At 36.0% G+C, this 17,994-nt stretch overlaps 2 protein-coding genes and 1 pseudogene across 3 annotated transcripts in view; 1 reads left to right on the top strand and 2 right to left on the bottom strand.

Moving 5' to 3' along the window:
• Positions 1-16,067, top strand: part of LOC132295243 (uncharacterized) — a 47,403-nt gene extending 31,336 nt beyond the window's left edge. Inside the window, exons 2-4 of one of the 2 annotated variants that reach the window (XM_059793423.1) lie at positions 1,053-1,169; positions 3,776-3,832; positions 15,826-16,067. Coding sequence is in view for 1 of the 2 variants with exons in the window: in XM_059793424.1 (XP_059649407.1) it covers positions 1,053-1,091 (39 nt within the window). In the remaining variant the exon portion in view is untranslated. Of the gene's footprint in view, positions 1-1,052; positions 1,170-3,775; positions 3,833-4,149; positions 4,332-9,768; positions 9,837-15,825 lie in introns of those variants that run through there. The other variant, XM_059793424.1, reaches the window with a different exon arrangement.
• LOC132295244 (probable serine/threonine-protein kinase PIX13) lies at positions 6,370-8,742 on the bottom strand (annotated as a pseudogene).
• Positions 8,848-11,503, bottom strand: LOC132295242 (receptor-like protein kinase FERONIA). The gene has a single exon (XM_059793422.1). The coding sequence runs from the start codon at positions 10,486-10,488 to the stop codon at positions 8,848-8,850; it is 1,641 nt and encodes a 546-aa protein (XP_059649405.1). The 5' UTR covers positions 10,489-11,503.
• Positions 16,068-17,994: the final 1,927 nt, after the last annotated feature.

Raw genomic sequence — 17,994 nt, 5'->3', positions numbered from 1 at the left:
CGCCGACCTACGATCGTCGTCACCTGCGGTTGCTCCCATCATCATTCCACAATCGGTTTCAGTTGCTGCCAATACCGTACTCCAACCATGTAAATTGCTGTAAGAACCTAATCTTTTCTATTTCTCAAGTTCTTCCCTCTTTCTCGCGGACAAGGGGTTTTCATCTCAGTATTACAGTTCACAGAAATTCAAAATTGCAATCATTAACCTAATCTTTGAATTTTTTTCTGTGTGACATAAACTAGCACAAAGCATATAAGCAAACCACTGAAAGCATGATTTTGGTCCTATTTTTGATAGAGAGTGGAAGTTTAGGTTGTCTCCTTTTTTTTGGGCTTGACCTACTAATAAAATTCTTCTCTCCCTTTTTATTTTATTTTTCCTCTTTAATATATAACATCACTCAAAATATCACAACTAGTAGTTTTTACTTGCAACTCTGTTACCTATTGTAGGAAAGGCCATAGTCAAATAGACTTTAGACTGCATAAATACTCTACATAGTTTAGCTCTAATTGAATTCTGAGTGCAGATTTTAGGATATGGTTGTGGTAAATTGCTGGAGACAACTTTTTTTTTTTCGTACACTGCTGGTATAATATAAAGCATTGCTATATAGTGGGGCCATTGTTTGTTTGAATGGAGTCCTTATACCCTTTCTCAGCGTTAAATTTTTTTGGCAAATTTTAAAGGTGAACAGGTTCTCTGAGTAATGGATGAAAATGGGTTCCAAATTTGCTTCTGGTTTTTGTTCCTCACGTTTTTGAATTAAGTTCTTCTATTAGTTCCTTTTTTTTTTTTTTTTTTTTTTTTTTTTTTTTTTTTTTTTTTTGCTTGTTTGCTCATATACATGCCTTATTCTTTTTTTGCCTTTTTGTTTTTCATGTTTTATTTTATTTTTTTATTTATTTTTATTTTAGCAAAACACATATGGTATAATTATGGAAGTGAAAATATAGGACTATATAACAAAAAACAGAATTACAAGCATGTTTTCCTCTCTTTTTGTGGACTAACTATACTTCGAATATGTTCATTTTTTTTTTGGCTAGCTTTGCCAAGACCGCAAGTATGTTATACACTACATTTAGCTTTAAGAAGCTAAGGGAGGAATAGTTGCATGGCCTGCCAAGTTTGTTAGAAGAACTTAGTCGTACTTGTTTTCAGAGGTAATTGTTTAATATTATATTTGTGAATTTATATGTTTATGAATGATATAAATATAATTTTTACGTGTTTATGCATGTCTTATTTGGAAGCTGCAATTTTCAATGCTGTTAGATTTAGACTACTTAGGCTGGATAGAGTTTAAACTTGCCCCTTCTAATATTTGGTTCAAGCTTGTATGGAGTATCCATGATTATGATCTTGGCTGAAATTCTGATGTTTTGAAATTGATGCTTTATGTTTGTTTGCATTTAGAAAATATGCCTGCTGGTGGAAGAATAGTGTTGTCCTTTTTTTTTGTTTCTGTTGGAATATTGTTTCCTGCTGGTTGTTATTTTCTATAGCCCAGTTTGTCTTTGTCCTTTAAATAGCCCAGTTGCAATCATAGTTTCTGCTGCTTGGTTTTACATTGTTGCCCTCTTAGTTTTTGTTGCCTGCCTCGCTTTGCTCGCCTTCCATTTTCTCTCTCTCCTTCTTCCTTCCCCCTTTTTCACACCTTAGCCTTTTTGCTCTCCTTGATCCTTTAGATGATCATACCTAATAAATTGTATATGGCACTTCTTGTGAATAAGAGATAGGTGGAGGAAAATAATGTGTACATTCAAATTGTACAACATATAGTTGACCCAAATTCTTAAATGGTAGGAGAAATATTTCTAAATGGATGATTAAGCTCAGTCTAGGACTGACTTTAATGGATGATTATGCTCAATATAGGGTCAACATTGTTGACAATGGACTCGCATTTATAAAGGATAGAATATAATGAGAAATTTTATGCTTGATTGGCTACAATGCTTATTTTCCCATTCTTTCAACCCAAAACCTAATATTCTAGTGTACTCTAATTGCAATCCTTTAGAGCGTGAATGTACATGCATAGTAAATAGTGTGTGATGTGAAAAATATCCTCAACGTTACAAGATGTGGAATACCCCTTGTCTCTAGTTGAACACTTCTCTATGCATGTACATTAGCTTAAAGAAGACGAAAAACCTTGTGGCTCCAATTTCAAAAGAATGCTAAAAGATCTTCTTTTTGGTTTTTAGTTTGTCTTCTTTAATGCATATTCTTATCATAAGGCACAAGCGAAAAGACATGAATTTTATTTAAATATTGATGTCTTTTCATTTGATTTTGTTATGCTGTATGCATGCTGCACAAATTCCGTCTCCCCTCATTCCCTTGCCTTTTTTTTCTTTTTTTTTTTGTTTTCATAATTAATTCCCTTGCCTTTATTGTAGTATTGTTTTGTTGAGTGCTTTTATATCAGTTGGTTTGCAATAACTCTTTGACATTTAATTTAGTGGGAATAGGAGTAGAAATTCTGTAAAGTAATTAAAGAAAGATTTGACCACTAAAAATAAACATAAAGCATCACTATCTTATTGCAAACGAACAACCAGCTAAATATAATTGGGCTATATAAAATAACATCTTCCATCTGGTTACACATCTGGTTTAGGTGATATTTACTTTTTTTAATGCTTTAATGTAATTTCTTATACTTAATTTTTTCATGTTATTTTATCCATTTATATCACGTTTGTTAGTATATCTTACTGTTAAAACATATTTTTTGTCTTAGAGCTTACAAGTAGTCCAAAAGTCATCAGCATACAATTGCCAAACAAGCTCATTTAAAGACTAACCATTTCCTAAGTTATAAAAGTTTATTTTCAAGCCAGTGACTAAACTACCTAATCTTTGAAAAATACCGGCTCTCTGCTGTGTTCATTAGTTTAAGCCACTGCATCAATGCATTTTATCCACTTCAATAAAACTTTGTTCGTCCTTTTGTGATTGTTTTCCCGTAAATATGTGATATTAATTGTTTTCTGTCTCCCTCTGTATTAAGGCCAGCAAAAATGGAGTTGAAAGAAGATAAACCATAGAATTAGAGTCCCACTGAGGCTTTATATGTCTTATACGAATATCTGCAAAGAATTTTATATTTAATTCTATTAAAACATCTTTACAAGTCTGTTTGCATAGAAGCTTCTGAATCTTTTATTTTCAACAATACTCTTTAATATGTTTAATTGTTTAGTATTCAAGGCAGTTATAAGAATTTTTTTTATTAATTTTTTTTTTAATTTTTTTTAAATTTAATTATTATTATTTTTTTATATATAAAAAAAAACCATGTATACTACTATGAACATCAGGGCAAGCTTTTGACATTTGTTCTTTTGTTTTTTCGGTTGAACTATCAAATATTTCACTTTCTCAATTTTCCATCTTTAACTTAATCCTTGATCTACAGTGCTGTTATTATGGATCTCTCCCTTAAGCATCATCATTTACTCATACTTATGTTATAGGTGCTTTATGTTCAGATTTTAGGATTGTCTTATACTTCTCACCGTCTCAGTACAGATTATGATTCATATTGTTCTTACCAGAGCAAATATATCAGATAACCTAACAGTGTAAGATCACTCATAAACATATTTAGTTTTGCAATGAAACTGAAAATAACTCACGCGGACATACATGCTGTTACCAAACTGTTTGCAGTTATAGTTTTAGTAAATCTGGACTTAATTGACTATGTTATTTGCGTCGGTAACTGTTTATCGTGCTTGTTTTATTTTGTATTTTCCAGCTGAGAGCTTAGAGGAAACTTGCAGTTGTATGATTGTCTCGATGTATCGACAGAAAGGTTTCAGCCTCAACTTACTTTCTAGCATTTGTCAAATATAATGTGATTCTCTTCTGGTCTGTACAAAAAATGTTTACTTTAGTGTTTCATCATTGAACATTCTCATTATATATTATGAATTTTCAGTAAGTAAAGTTAAGAATTATGAATCCTGTAGCAATGTTTTTCATTTTAGTTTATTGATTTGTGCTGTTCTTTAAAACTCTCATTGTTAAGTCCTCTCGATTTCAACTTCAGCAATTTACAGCCTGTTTCTTTCTGAGAACCAAAATTTGAATTGGAAATTGGGTTTACCTGAGCTGCTGGATAAACTTCAGGGACGGCGACCGTGGCCGGAAAAGATGAAGATGCACCTACATCAAGCATGGGTTTTGTATCAATGGGGGATAAATAGAGGGTGAGTCCACCGTGTACTGCAGTTTTGCTTCGGCTTCGGCAAAGAGATTTTTGTGACAGTAGGAGAGGTCTTCAACTAGCTCTTGGCTAACTCGGAGCGTAGGTCAGAAATTGTTTTCCTCAGTTCTTTCCTTATCTCCTCTGCTCTTCCCAAATTTTCTTGAGCCCATTCAAGTTTTTCAGTTAGAGCATCTCCAATGCAAAATGCTATATTTCCATGTCAAATCTATATTTTAAGAGGAGCTACAATGTTAAAATGTTACATTTTTGCAATTCTGCTCCAATGGTGCATTTTATCCACAATGCTATTTTTTGACACAAAAACCATTTCATGTTTTGAGAGCCCATTGGAGTGCCTTATTTTCATTCTAGCAACTTTTGATAATCTCAAAATATGAGAGGTCTTTTGAGAGAGCCCATTGGTGTGCCTATTTTCATCCACTTGCTATATTTTGAGTTTGAGAGGTCATTTGAAAGCTTCTATATTTGAGAATACATTTGAGAATCTCAAAATATGAGAGGTCTTTTGAGAGCCCGTTGGAGTGCCTTATTTTTATCCACTTGTTATATTTTGAGTTTGAGAACCCATTCGAGAGGCCATTGAAGATGCTCTTAGTCGTCAATTTGATGCTCAGGGGAGTCATAAATAGTAGAGTTGAATTTCCTTGGTAACTCATGGTGTGGGATAGGTGAGTCGACAGACTTTATGACCTTCTTGGTGTTGCTGGGTTGAGATGGTCTATAATGTTGTTGCTTGTGGCCTGGTTTGGATGATGCTGGTTGGTTAATTGAGGGTTTTGGTTTAGCAGGGAGAGGTGGTAGAGATGGTTTGTTTAGTGATAGAGGAGGTGGTGTAGGAAGAGATTGACCAGAATCGAGAGGGAAAAATGGTGGTTTCAGGTGGTTAGGGGAGGGAAGGAAAGGAGGTTTCCGGTGGTTGGGAGGTTTCATGGTTACTCCTGGAGTTTTTGTTTCATTCAAATACAAATAACATTCCCTTTGTCAACCTCCTTATTAGAAAAAGAGATAATACATCATATAAACTAATGTCCACCTTTTTATGAACCAATATATATATATATATATATATATATATATATATATATATATATATATATATATTCTTAACATTCTTATATGAAAATAGAGTTCATGAAGCACGATTTTAAAGAATATTAAAACTAGCATTCTTTTCTTCTGTTGTCTATAAATTGAAAATTGCTCTTAGAAAATTTAATCAACAATTCACTTTTGTTTAAGTTCCTTTATACATTGTTTTCATCTGTGGCTTCTACTTGCCTATTGTTACAAGGGGAGTGGATGGGAAGTGACATGGGTATAAATGAGTGGATATGTAGCACTACCCAACAGTTCGAGCCTTTGGTTAAATGGGCAAGCGCCCATCCATTACAGTTGGTATCAGAGCCAGACCTAGTCCTTGATTCGGTGTCACACCAAGCGTCAGGCCCGGAAGGCGTTCAGGTGAGCCACCCCGGGTAAGCAGGGTGGCCTAACCGCAACGAGGACGTTGCGAGTTTGGGTGGGGGAGAATGTTACAAGAGGAGTCTTGTCCTACATCGGATCTGGATGGGAAGTGACATAGGTATAAATGAGTGGGTATGCAGCATTACCCAACAGTTCGAGCTTTTGGGTAAATGGGCAAGCGCCCACCCGCTACACCTATCCGAATGAAAAGTATATTGATGCATGCCTTCTTTAAGTAGAAACAAACCTTAAAAATGAATTGTTTCTACTTTAAGGAGTTGGCAATTTAATAGGGAAAATAACAAACAATTATTCTTCATGCTATCTGAACTTTCACCTGAAAGATGAGTAAATGCAATTCAACCCAACAAAGCCTTATCCAAAATAATATTTAGATCAATTTTGTCAATATAAGTTGACACAAAAAAGAATTATGGAAAGAAAATTAAAACAACGAAAAATAACTATCTGTCAGGGTTGCTCAGATGGAAGGGTCTCAGGATTAATCCTACCTTGAAGTCAAGTCCAACTCTTGATTTAAGCAAAATAAGGACCTTCATCATTACCACAACCATTAGGACTTCTAATTGTCACTACAAATAAATTCCCCCAAGCATAAAGAACGATGTCTCAACAAATTACAGAAATAACAAAAGTTTTAGTGCTAAAAGTTTCAAATGCTTAACACAAATCACCACTACAACAACAAAATTCATTACATATATCGAGGCATCGAATAATAGAGGAAATAGGGGACTTGATGAATGTAAGAAACAACCAACAAAAGCATCAATTCAAAGAGCTCTTCATAGGAAGTGTAGTATCAAAGTCATCACTCTAGTGGTGATCAATGTTGCTAGGCTCATTTTCATTAATTGCTTCAATCAGTTCTAGATTCTCCACAACTTCTTTCATTGATGGCCTTTTTTGGGGGACAGAATGAAGACATCTTAGAGCAAGTTGAGCCATTTGTGTAGCAACTCTGGAAGGATATTTCCCTTCAAACCGGGAGTCCATTACGCCCTTCAACTTCCTTCTGTTACATAATCGTGGTTTGATCCAGTGAACCAGATTATGTTGCTCAGTTGGACGATTTCTGTCAACTACCCGCAAGCCTGTTAGCATTTCAACCAATACAACGCCAAAACCATACACGTCGCTCTTTACATATAGACGTCCTGTTACATAAGCATTCCAGGCCCCGAGCTGCTCCCACTAAAATCTTAAGCCGTATGCCCCATGGAAGTGACTGAGCAGCGGGTCCCCCTGCACTAGTCAAAGCAATTGGTGTAGAGTGAACCGATTAAATGAATTCAACTGACTTGTAGAAGAAAAGTGTGTTAATATTCACTAGCACATTTGCATTAATTCACACACAGTGTTGTTAAAGGTGCGCCTAGGCTCAAGGCATCGGTCTAGTGCCTGTTGTCATCCTAGGCTCATTGATTTTTACTAGGCCCGTGCCTCGGTTGTGCCTCGTCCTATTTGTTAGGTGCGCCTCATTGTTTTTCTTTTTTAAAAAATTGATTATTCTATTTCTTAAGCCAAAAGGGGTACTTTTGGCAATTTAATAAACTAATAAGAAAGCCTAGCTTATGAGCGAAGGAACTTTTGTTCAAAAGAATAAACAAATAAGAAAGCCCAAGAGTCAAACATGTCAACCGAATATAGAAAGAGTGAGATTGAGACTAACGACGAGGCCCTAGTTGCAGACATGAACAATGAAGCTATGTCAGTTCTTTCTTCTTCTCTCTTCTCCTCTACTTCTCTCTGTTCTCTTCTCTCTCTGTCTTCTTATTTTTTTTTCTTTAATTTTTTTTTCTTGCGTCTTTGTTTTTTCTCCTTTTTCTTCACACATTCTCTCTCTTCATCTATTTCTTTTGTTTTTGGCTCTTTTTTTTTGGGCTCTGTTTTTTTTTTCCTCCTTTTTATGTTAACAGTTTTTTAGGTTTTGTTAATAGATTTATTTCTTTTTTTGCTCTGTTTTTCCATTCAAAAGAACGAATTATGTTTTGCCTTTCAAGAAAACAAATTTTTGCTCTGATTTATGCTTTTTGAATGCTTATGTAGTTGATGGATTTACTTTTTTATATTTGATATTAATTTTTAGAATTTTGATACGACTTATGAGATATGAATGTTTCTATGGTAGTTTAAAATTTCAATTGTGGGCCTCACTTCACTCAGGCGCGCATGCGCTTCGCATTGCGCCTAGGCTCCAAAGCACCTCTAGCGCCTTGAGCCTTTAATAACACTGTTCACACACACACAGTCTTACTTCTAAAAAGGTGGTAGTCCAAGCTACCCTTTTGTATGAATTCATAGACAAGGAGCAGCTTTTCACCCTCCCAACAGTAGCCCAGCAACTTAACAAGGTTAGGATGAGAATGCCTTCCTAGGAAATTCACCTCACACTGCAGAAATAAATGAAAAAACAAATACGAATATTAGAAAACTGTTTATTGATCAACAAACTATTCATTTAGTTGGAAATGCACAAATATAGAAAGTTTAGGCATACATTTTTTTTTTTTTTTGAAAGGCAAAAGGTATAGATTTTAGCTACAGCAGACTTGTAAAATTTAGGCATACATGAAAAGAATAAATAATTAAATTCTAGTCTATGATTCTGAGATTGAATACATGACAAGTACTCCGTATAAAGCTATGAAAGGCAAATTAAAAGCACCCAAGATCAAATAAGTAAAATGACAGACTAAGTACAGTTGAACTACCTTCCACTCTTCAAATCCTTGCATACTACCAGAACTCAACTTCTTGACAGCAATGAACATTCCACTCCTGTTCTTAGATGTCGCCCTCTCATCAAGCCAACCCTTGTAAACTTTTCCGAAACATCCTTCTCCCAACATTGTATCAGCTCCGAAATTTCTAGTTGCGGCTTTCAATTCTGCAAATGTGAAGATTCTCAAATTGTGTGTGGGCAAGATCTGCCCAGTTGGATATAACTCATCCCCACCACTTGCCGCTGAGAATGAATACTCCAGGCCAGCCACCACTTCAGCCATTGTAAGCCGTTCATTTGGATTATTGTGCAAGCATTTGGTGGCAATTTCGGCAAACACCTTCAAACAAGGTGGCGATATTTGCTCCCTCACGCTGGGATCAACTATTCAATCAAGTGTTCCCTCTTTGATGCAATGTTTGGCCCATAGTGCTAGACTATGTTGCTCCTCTTCAAGTCTTACATCAACCGCCGGCCTCCCACAAAGCACTTCAAACAATACCACACCAAAGGCGTACACGTTGGATTTCTTTGTCAGCCTACAAGTGAAGAAATATGCTGGATCAAAGTACCCAAATGTACCTTTAATGGCAGTGCTAATGTGGGTTTGTGACTGGCCTGCATTGTCCATTTTAGACAACCCAAAGTCAGAAATCTTAGCTACCCAATTTTTATCCAACAGTATGTTTGAGCATTTCACGTCGCGGTGTATGCCTCCATGATGGGCGTCCCTACTGGTATGAAGGTAGGCCAATCCACGTGCGGCACCAATGCAGATGATGAGCCGTTGTTCCCAAGAGAGAGGAGAATTGACATCACCCTTTCTTCTAGTTTGGTAGAGATGATCAGCAAGAGTCCCATTGTCCATATATTCATAGACTAGGAGCATCTCCTGGGAGTCTTCATAGTAGCCTATCAAAGAGACGAGATGATAGTGCCGGATTGTCGAAAGGGTCTCAATCTCCATCCAGAACTCAACAGACCCTTGTTTACACTCCGATTTGAACTGCTTTATGGCAACAGTCTTGGTTCCATTATCGATAAGCCCTTTGTACACATTACCAAATCCGCCTTTCCCTATGATGAATTCATCACCAAAGTTATTGGTCGCTAACTGGATCTCTGCAAACGAGAAACGTCTGCACACTCCCTCCTTTGACAGTGTTGATGATGATATGTTCTTTTCTCCAGAGTTTGATCCCCAAGTATTTAATTGGTAAACTATGATATTCAAGAGAGTGAGTATTAGTATCACACCTGTCGTAATTACATTGTGGCTTCCAAAAGCTAAAACCAATTTTCCATGCAGGGTCCATGATGTGGGAGAATGTGCTGTTGGCACGGGGTTGGGACCGGCAAGAATGTTGTTCGGGTTGGCCAACTTAAATATTTCTATACCGTTTAGGATTGGATCAGCATCTGAGTCATGCTGGGGCTGCAAAGCCACAATGAGATTATGCTTGCCCTCGAATTTGTTTCCTTCTATTTTCACCACATAGTCCCTGTATTGTGCAACCCCATACCCACCACTCCACTTCACTACATCTGCATTAGTCTCAGCAATCTGATTGTTTATGAAGATAGAAAACTCCCTTGGGCTGCCGTTCTCAGTGGTCGTGGATTCAAGCTCACAGAAATGGAGCCTAACCAGGTACCTGAATCCCAGATCCACTGGTAATTTCGATGTTAAATTATGCATCTGATCTGCTACTTTGTTTTGACCCATTGACCAAGATGTTCTGTATACTTTCATTGGTGCAGTGTAGGTGGGTATGTTAGCATACTTGATCACAGCCTTTGTGGTTCTGGTAACTGATAATACACCTGATTGTAACAAGTAATTCTTGTCCTCGGACCACACACGGTACATATCCAAATCTTCTTCGACTGACAAAATGGATCTCCCTCCAACATTTAAGAGGTAAACCATCTCTAGTGCAGTGCTGTTATCAATATAGTATCGAAACTTGTTGCCAACGACACGAGCACCCAAATCATCATCGGGAGAGTAATAAAGACCAGTGGGCATGGAGACGACCTCAATTCCATTGATAAAAGCATAAACATCATCATCAGTTGCACTACTTGTAGACGGAGAGAATGTTATGCTAAAAACTTGATTTTGTTCAATGTTGACGCAAAATTCTTTAGCAAAATATTTTACGCCCAGAGCATCAGCAGCAAGGGAAGCGCTGAAGTTGTGAAGAAGGGTGTAAGGACCAGCTTTAACAGTGAAAAGTGCTTTTGATCTATCGAAGCCATGGTATGAAGCTGGAAGAAAGTGCAGGCGAATGAATTTCTGACCCGGTCTTAATTGAAATGTCTAAGTGAATTGAGAATGAGAGATCCTCGCAGTCATGTAGGGAACAAGGTCAACGAAAAGTGATTGGTGGATGGTTTTTGAGCTCATTGATTTGCCTTTGAGTACTTGTGATGAAGTAAATTTAGAATTGATGATATCTCCAATCCATTCCCGGCCATCAAAAGCAAATGAGTTGCCAGTAGAGCCGCAGTTAAGGGCGAAATCATCCAAGGGGCGATAAGGGGAAATAGAGTTACTGCTGACTATAAATCTAAGATGGTAGGAGAGGTAGATGGTGATAATGATTCCAAGTAGAGGAAGCTTCATTTTTATTTTTATTTTTGGGGGATCTGGACAGAAACAAATAGGGTGAGCAAAAACTAACGATTTATTCAAAATATATTGAATAATGAATCATTACCCTGCACTTCAGGGAACTGTGTGTTTGTGTGTAGGATATTTGCTATTTTGAGATAAGCATATACAACAACGTGTGGTACATTATCATCCTTGGGTTATTGATTTCCTAAAATCTTGTGGTTCGTGTATCACTTCGACTAAAATCATAAGAATTGAATAAGAGACGGACAATTTATAAGTACCTTGATTTCCAAGAATATCAGCAATTGTTTTGAACTCTGAAGGTTACAGGAAATTTCATAAGAATAATTATATATAATAATAATATTCTTGGGCTGACTTTTCTACAAAAATCAACCATGAATTCTTGCTCAATGTTGTCAATAATACAAGAATTAACTATAAATGTATGTTCACTGCTGTCATGTAGGCGGCTCCACACAAAAAAGAGCTTGTTGGCTGCTACCTGTGACTAGTGGTTTGAGAAGTAGTGAATCCATAAATATATTGTCAAAGTTACAATTGTCATACTATATATACAAATACAATAGTCAAATATTGCAACCAACGACCTCAGCTTATGCTGATGGCAACCATACGGGGTAGCATGTAAATAGGGTCCACATGAAGGCTGTGCTAAAAACCTTTAAGCTAAGATCTGCTTTTATTAGTAAATTTTTAAAATACGGATGAATGAAGAAGACAGCATTAGAATTGTTCGTTTTTGTTGTTTTCCTCTTCATTAATCAATACAAGCAGATCGTGGTGGATACTGTTCTCTGAGTAAAAGCAAACATATTGATTAATGAAGTTGTAGCTCAGCCTCTTCTAAGAGTCTGATACCGTTAGGTCACTGACCTGTTAATCATAACCTGAATTAATTAATTTATTCACGGGATAAAATCTCTGTTTAATAATTGGATTCATAATAGAAGCAAGAAAAAGACTTATTTTAATTAAATTGGTAATGTGACAGAATATAAATAGATTATATCGACGTGGTCTCTTTTCTTCTCTCAATTTACCTTCTTCTTCTTCTTCTTCTTTTTTTTTTTTTAATTTTTATTATTATTATTATTATTATTATTTTTTAATCCCACCCAATCTAAGGAGAGAAGAGATTAATGGAAGAGAGAGAGAAGAGAGAGGAAAAGAGAGAGAGAGAGAAGAGAGACGGTTTAGAAAGAGAGGATAGAGAGGAAAAAATAAAATAAAATCTTCCTTGCATAGTTGCAACTGAGGGCATTTTAGAATTTTTATAAAAATTTGATCAAAATTGGCTATCAGAGACAATTTGTTCCAACTATTGAAAATATAGGAATTTATACAAACGTAATAAATAGTACGAGGGCTTCTTGTACTTTATCTTCTTCTTCTTCTTTATTTATTTATTTTTTGTCTTAGATTGATTGTATATGCTTAGACTGATTTCTTCATTCATCTCGTGGTATATGCTTAGATTGATTTCTTCATTCTTAGATAATAGTGTGAATATACTGATTTATTACTGAATGGAGTTTGACTATGTTGATGAAGTGTTTTTTTTTTTTTTTTCAACTATCAATTTATTCCATTCTCTTAATGTTACATTTGATATGCAGGAATAAAATGGAATGAAATGAAATGGAAGTGAGAATGACAATGGAATGAAAGTGGAATTGAAATTTCATTCTCATTCTATCGTTTAATTGCAAATATGAGATATTTAGGAATTGAATGATAATAATTATTATAGTGTTTGGTTAGATCAATTTAAAATTTAGAATGGAATGAATTTCAAATTGAATTTTTCAAAATACCCCTCTTAGTGATAGATAAGCTAAATTCACAAAATAACATTCTTCTATAATTTTTTTAATAAGAAATGACGGCGACGATGGTGGTGGAGGTAGAAAGTGGTAGTGTTGTAGGTGGTGGTGTTTGAAGGTAGCGGTGGTGGAGAGCGGCAGTGATGGTGGCAAAAGGCAGCAGTAGTGTTGGTGAAAGGTGGTGGCAATGGTGGAAGTAGTGGTGGTAGTATTAGAAGGCGTTAGTGTTCTAGGTGATGACGGTGGAGGCAATGGCGGTGGCAGTGGTGTGGCGATGGTGGAAGGCGGCAGTGGTGTGGGTGGTGGTGGTGGAAGGTGGTGGTAGTGGTGGAAGGTGGCGGCAGTGGTGTGGGTGGTGGTGGTGGAAGGTGGTGTTAGCAGTGATGGTTGTGGCAGTGATAGTGGTTTTTGTGGTGGAAGGTGACAGTGATGGTTGTGGTAGTTGTAATACCCCTAATTTTGAAAGGATAGTTCTGGAATTTATTTAAATTGTTTAATTTATTTGATGTACTTGTTGGTTTATTTAATTGTTATTTAATTGAATTTTTGTTTTACTTTATTTGTTTAATGGATTATTTGTTTTATTTTAAATTGATTGTTTTTTTAGTTAATATTTATTTGAATTAAGTTAAATGTTTTATTTAGTAAATAAGGTTTTTATCAGTTTTGGAAGCCACGTATTTAGCCGACTTGTTTTTCTGTCTTGTATTAGGATTAGGGTTTAACTGCACCTAGGTTTAGTTGGCCTATATATATAACTGTATAAGGCTGCCAAGGGTTTAGAACCCTAACCATACGTATTACAGACTAAAGAATCAGGGGAGTTCGGGGCAGAGGAGATTTACTGTAGTTCGCCGGAGAAAGTAATTCGCCGGAAAACTTAGAAGAAAGACGTTGAGATTTTTGAACCGAATCTCACAGGCAAGTTCTAATACTAACTCTATCTCTTTGGCCTGTGTTCTTTGCATCCCTAATTCAATTCCAGGATGAAATAAATTTAATTTAATTTGTTTTTACTTGGTTTGCACGGTTATTTGGTTTTAAAACAGTATGTGTTTTCTGTATCTGCAACTTGTTCGTTTTTAAACGGTTTTGCATAATTCTTGTTCTAATAGTAATTGATTAATGTTTAATGAGTTTAAATAGTTCTGGAGGACTTTTCTTTGCATCATTAACACAATCCCAGGAGGAAGTAAATAGTTAAACTAATTTTTGGTTGCATAGAAATTGTTCAAAATCGTGTGTGTTAGCGATTGGGTTTTTAGCATGTTTTTAATCTGTTTGGAAAAATTCTTGTTCCAATTAGTTTTGATTAATGATCAATGAATTCAATTAATTTTGGAACACCCTTGGACTTAGTTTATTCAGTAATAAACTTGGGTTGAAGGAACAAAGTTGCCGGATACTGCCGGAAGTAGAGAAAAAGACACACAGGGGAATAACCTGTTCTAATTTGAGTAGAGCAGGCTCAACAAAAAGGGTGGAGCAGGCTCTACCTTAGGTAGAGCCGGCTCTTTGGGCTTTAGAGGCGGTTCCGCCTTGTGAAGAGCCAGCTCTACTAAATGGTGGAGGCGGCTCCACCTTATGTGGAACCGGCTCCTTCAACGGTTTTCAGTTTTTCGCCTTTTCAATGATGGTTTTGGTTACGGGTTTCAGAATTTGGTGTTTCCAGATGATATTAGGAGCTATGCAGGGATGTTTCAATAGCATCTAAGTCCTATTAAAAATTCTGAGGGTGTGATAATACATAATAAATTACAAAGAAATCGGTAGATTTAAACCGTTATAGTTTCAAGTGAACTTGTGGACTGTTTTTGGAGGCAGAGGATTTTAAGTGCATAACCCCATGAGTTGGAATTTATCTGGGAATGGAAATATTGTTTAATCATGTTTCTGTAATTTAAATTAAGCATATTAGATTATAGAATGATTATATATCTATAAGTGACAGTAAGACACTTTTAAGGAAGTTTACATGGTTGAAATTTTGCAAACGATTCAAGTTGATTAATTTTAAATTAGCAATTGAAATATGAGTTTGACTTGAAAGTCATATAACAGTGGTATGAGATTAAGCCTGTTAACTAATATAAATTCAGTTAATGTTTAATAAGAAAATAGTTGATATTTACCAAGAACTGTTTATATCAACTTATGGAATGTTGTGGAGTAATTACAAGTAAGCATGTATATACTGTTATTGTTACAATTATGCTTATTGTGAGTTACAGAATGATTATATTGATTTCTATGCGTTTTAAATTGTAGAGAATTATATACTAGATGTTTTGAACAAGCATGCTATTTATACAATCTTGAAATGCTTATGTTGGATATGTTGATATTTACTGTAATTTATATTGTCAACACTGGATGGATGGATGGTATGCACCGGTATGGGACGGTGACATACTAAGGGGATTAGCTCAAAGATGCTAAGTCTTACCTACTCTGGATTAAGGGATGGATTAATTACAAAAGTTTAGTCCTACCTGTATTTTGTGTCAGATCACTAAATAGTTGAGTGACACTTTTGGTTTGGAACGGATTTTAAATATATTTTTATGGTGCCACGATATGAGCCTGAGTCTCAGAGTTGTTAGCTAGGGAGCGTATATGCATTGGGATGCATAGCTGGCTATGATGGTTAGATGTGTACCCTACTAGGTCTAGGTAGTCATGCCCACCTCAGGTGCGTTTTGCATGATGCCTACTAGTCAGGTTGAGACGGGCCTGTAGTCCAGTGAGAGTCCTGTAGTGTGATTATATATATATGTATCTACGGACTATTTAGTTATTGTTGGATTGGTCAGGATGTACATGCGTATCGGGTCTCTGTTTGGGTAATAGTAGTATAGAACTTGCTAGTGGGCCTGACCCACTTATCATTTTGCAGGTATTGGACGTTTGAGGTCTTAGGGCTTGTTTGGGCTGAGCAGAGATGACCTTCCATTCTACCGACGACGTAAGACTTCTTTCCAGATATTAGATTTGGGTTTTTATCTTTAGTTATTTACTTTCGTTCGGTTTGGGTTTTTTTCATAGGGGTCCACTAGAGATGGATTCCCGAGTTGTAAACTTATGGAGTTTGGATTGTCAGAGTTTAAATATTTATATTTGAGGATTTTTAATTTAGTATTCCTTCAGCTTATCATTATTATTCTTAAATTCATTTTGTATTATGTGTTCAGTTAAATATTAATTGTTTGATATCCCTCGGATCTGTGCTCGGACTTGATCACTCGTGGCTCTAGAATCGAGGGGTATCACAGTAGTGACGGTGGTTGTTGTGGTGGAAGGCAGCAGTGGTGGCGATGGCAATGATGGTGGTAGCTGCGATGGAAGGTGGCAGTGGTGTAGGTGTAGGTGGTGGTGGTGGAAGTGGTGGCAGCAATGATGTTGGTGGAAGGCAATGGAGGTGGTGATGGTGGAAGGTAGTAGTGGTGGAAGTCGGTGGTGGTGGCGACGACGGTGGCGGAGGCGGAGGCAGTGGTGGAAGGCAGTGGAGGCATTGGCGGTGTGGTGGTTGTAGGCGGCAAAAATGGCGGCGATGGTAGTGACGGTGGTGGTAGGCGATGGTAGTGAAAGGTGGAGATGGATAAGCTGGAAGGTGGTGGTGGTAGTGGTGAAAGGTAGTGGTGGTAGTGGTTATTGGACTTAGAATATGAGGGTTTTTTCGAAATTTGATTTTTTAAAAAAAATACTTGGGAACGGAATGGTTATTCCATAGGTTTAGTTGTGGATCCCAAGAATGAACTTTCTTTCCAATGAAATGGTTATTCCCACTTTAAATTGCGTACCAAACAAACAAATTGTTAAAATAAGTATTCCATTACATTTATGCACACCAAACATAGCATAAAAGTTACGGCACTACTTAGTCCCTGTTTGGCGTGCATTTTGTTTCTGTTTTTTTTTTTTGGGCTGCTATAGTGTCGATTTTGGTAACAAAAATATGTTTGGTGTGGCCTTATTTTAATTTACACAGTGCTAAAACACTTCGTGAACAGTGGCCCAAAACTAAAACACCAAAAAGTTATTTTTTTTATTTTTTTTATTTTGCCAACTATTAATGGCCCAAAATCATAACAATAGCGCAACACAGGGTCTAAGTTTCCACTTCAAAACATCGTTTCCAAACGTGCTGATTTTTTTCCAAAACACTCCTAAAGTAAAAACACTATTTTTGTTTTAGCTAAAAACAAAACGCCTAAAACAAAGTGCATGCCAAATGGGTCATTAGTATTGGGAATTTAGCATGGAGTCTTTGAGAAATGAGTAATTTTCAGTCTCTAATTTGTTTTTAATTTGTTTCTCTTTGTTTATCTATTGATCATGAGGTGTTTCTACTAAAAATTAATCCTTCTATGGAGTCAAACCACACTTCCTTGTTGCCTTCTACTAGGATTATGGGTCAATTTTAAAAATGAGTTTTGATGTACTCATGTTCTATTTCCCTTGTGTGTCAAATTTAATTCTAGCTGGATTTCTTGTTGATAAAAGCATAAACAGACAATAACTACTTCCAAGCAATGAGTCTGATGTTTGTTAAAAATTTATTTTCTATGGAGAATATTATTGTGATTCAATTTGTACTTGTTTGTCACCGTGTGCACATAACATTCCTATACTATAAGAATAAATATACTATACACTATTTGGCATTTTCGGGGCAAAACGGACATTAAAGCATTACCTTATGTCAAAAACCTATAAAAAGTCATTCGAGGGGTTTTTCACATAATATTAAAAGAATAAGTGGGTTATTAGCACACTTTTTAAAATATTGGTGACAGTACTACGCGAGTATACATTACGGGTGTTTTCTGTACTTTACCTATATATACTCCATCTGTTCCATTTTACTTGTCCACTTTTGGTGTTTGAACTTTATAAGGGGACATACAATTAATGCATTGTCCTTTACAAGATTACCAAATTGTCCTTTCAAATTTAAATAAATATATTATCAAGTTGTGAGACTTTTCAAAATTTAAGGGGTAATATTAGAAAGTTTGATTTATTTTGTTTGTCTTGACTTTGCAATCTAACAACTATTTTGGAT

This window comes from Cornus florida, unplaced genomic scaffold, assembly GCF_030987335.1.
Source record: "Cornus florida cultivar Cherokee Brave unplaced genomic scaffold, ASM3098733v1 CherokeeBrave_3.0.0_Hap2_Chr02, whole genome shotgun sequence".
In the NCBI taxonomy this organism is placed as follows: Eukaryota; Viridiplantae; Streptophyta; class Magnoliopsida; order Cornales; family Cornaceae; genus Cornus; species Cornus florida.
The sequence above is the reverse complement of the archived record's forward strand: the minus strand, read 5'-3'. Positions and strand labels throughout refer to the sequence as shown.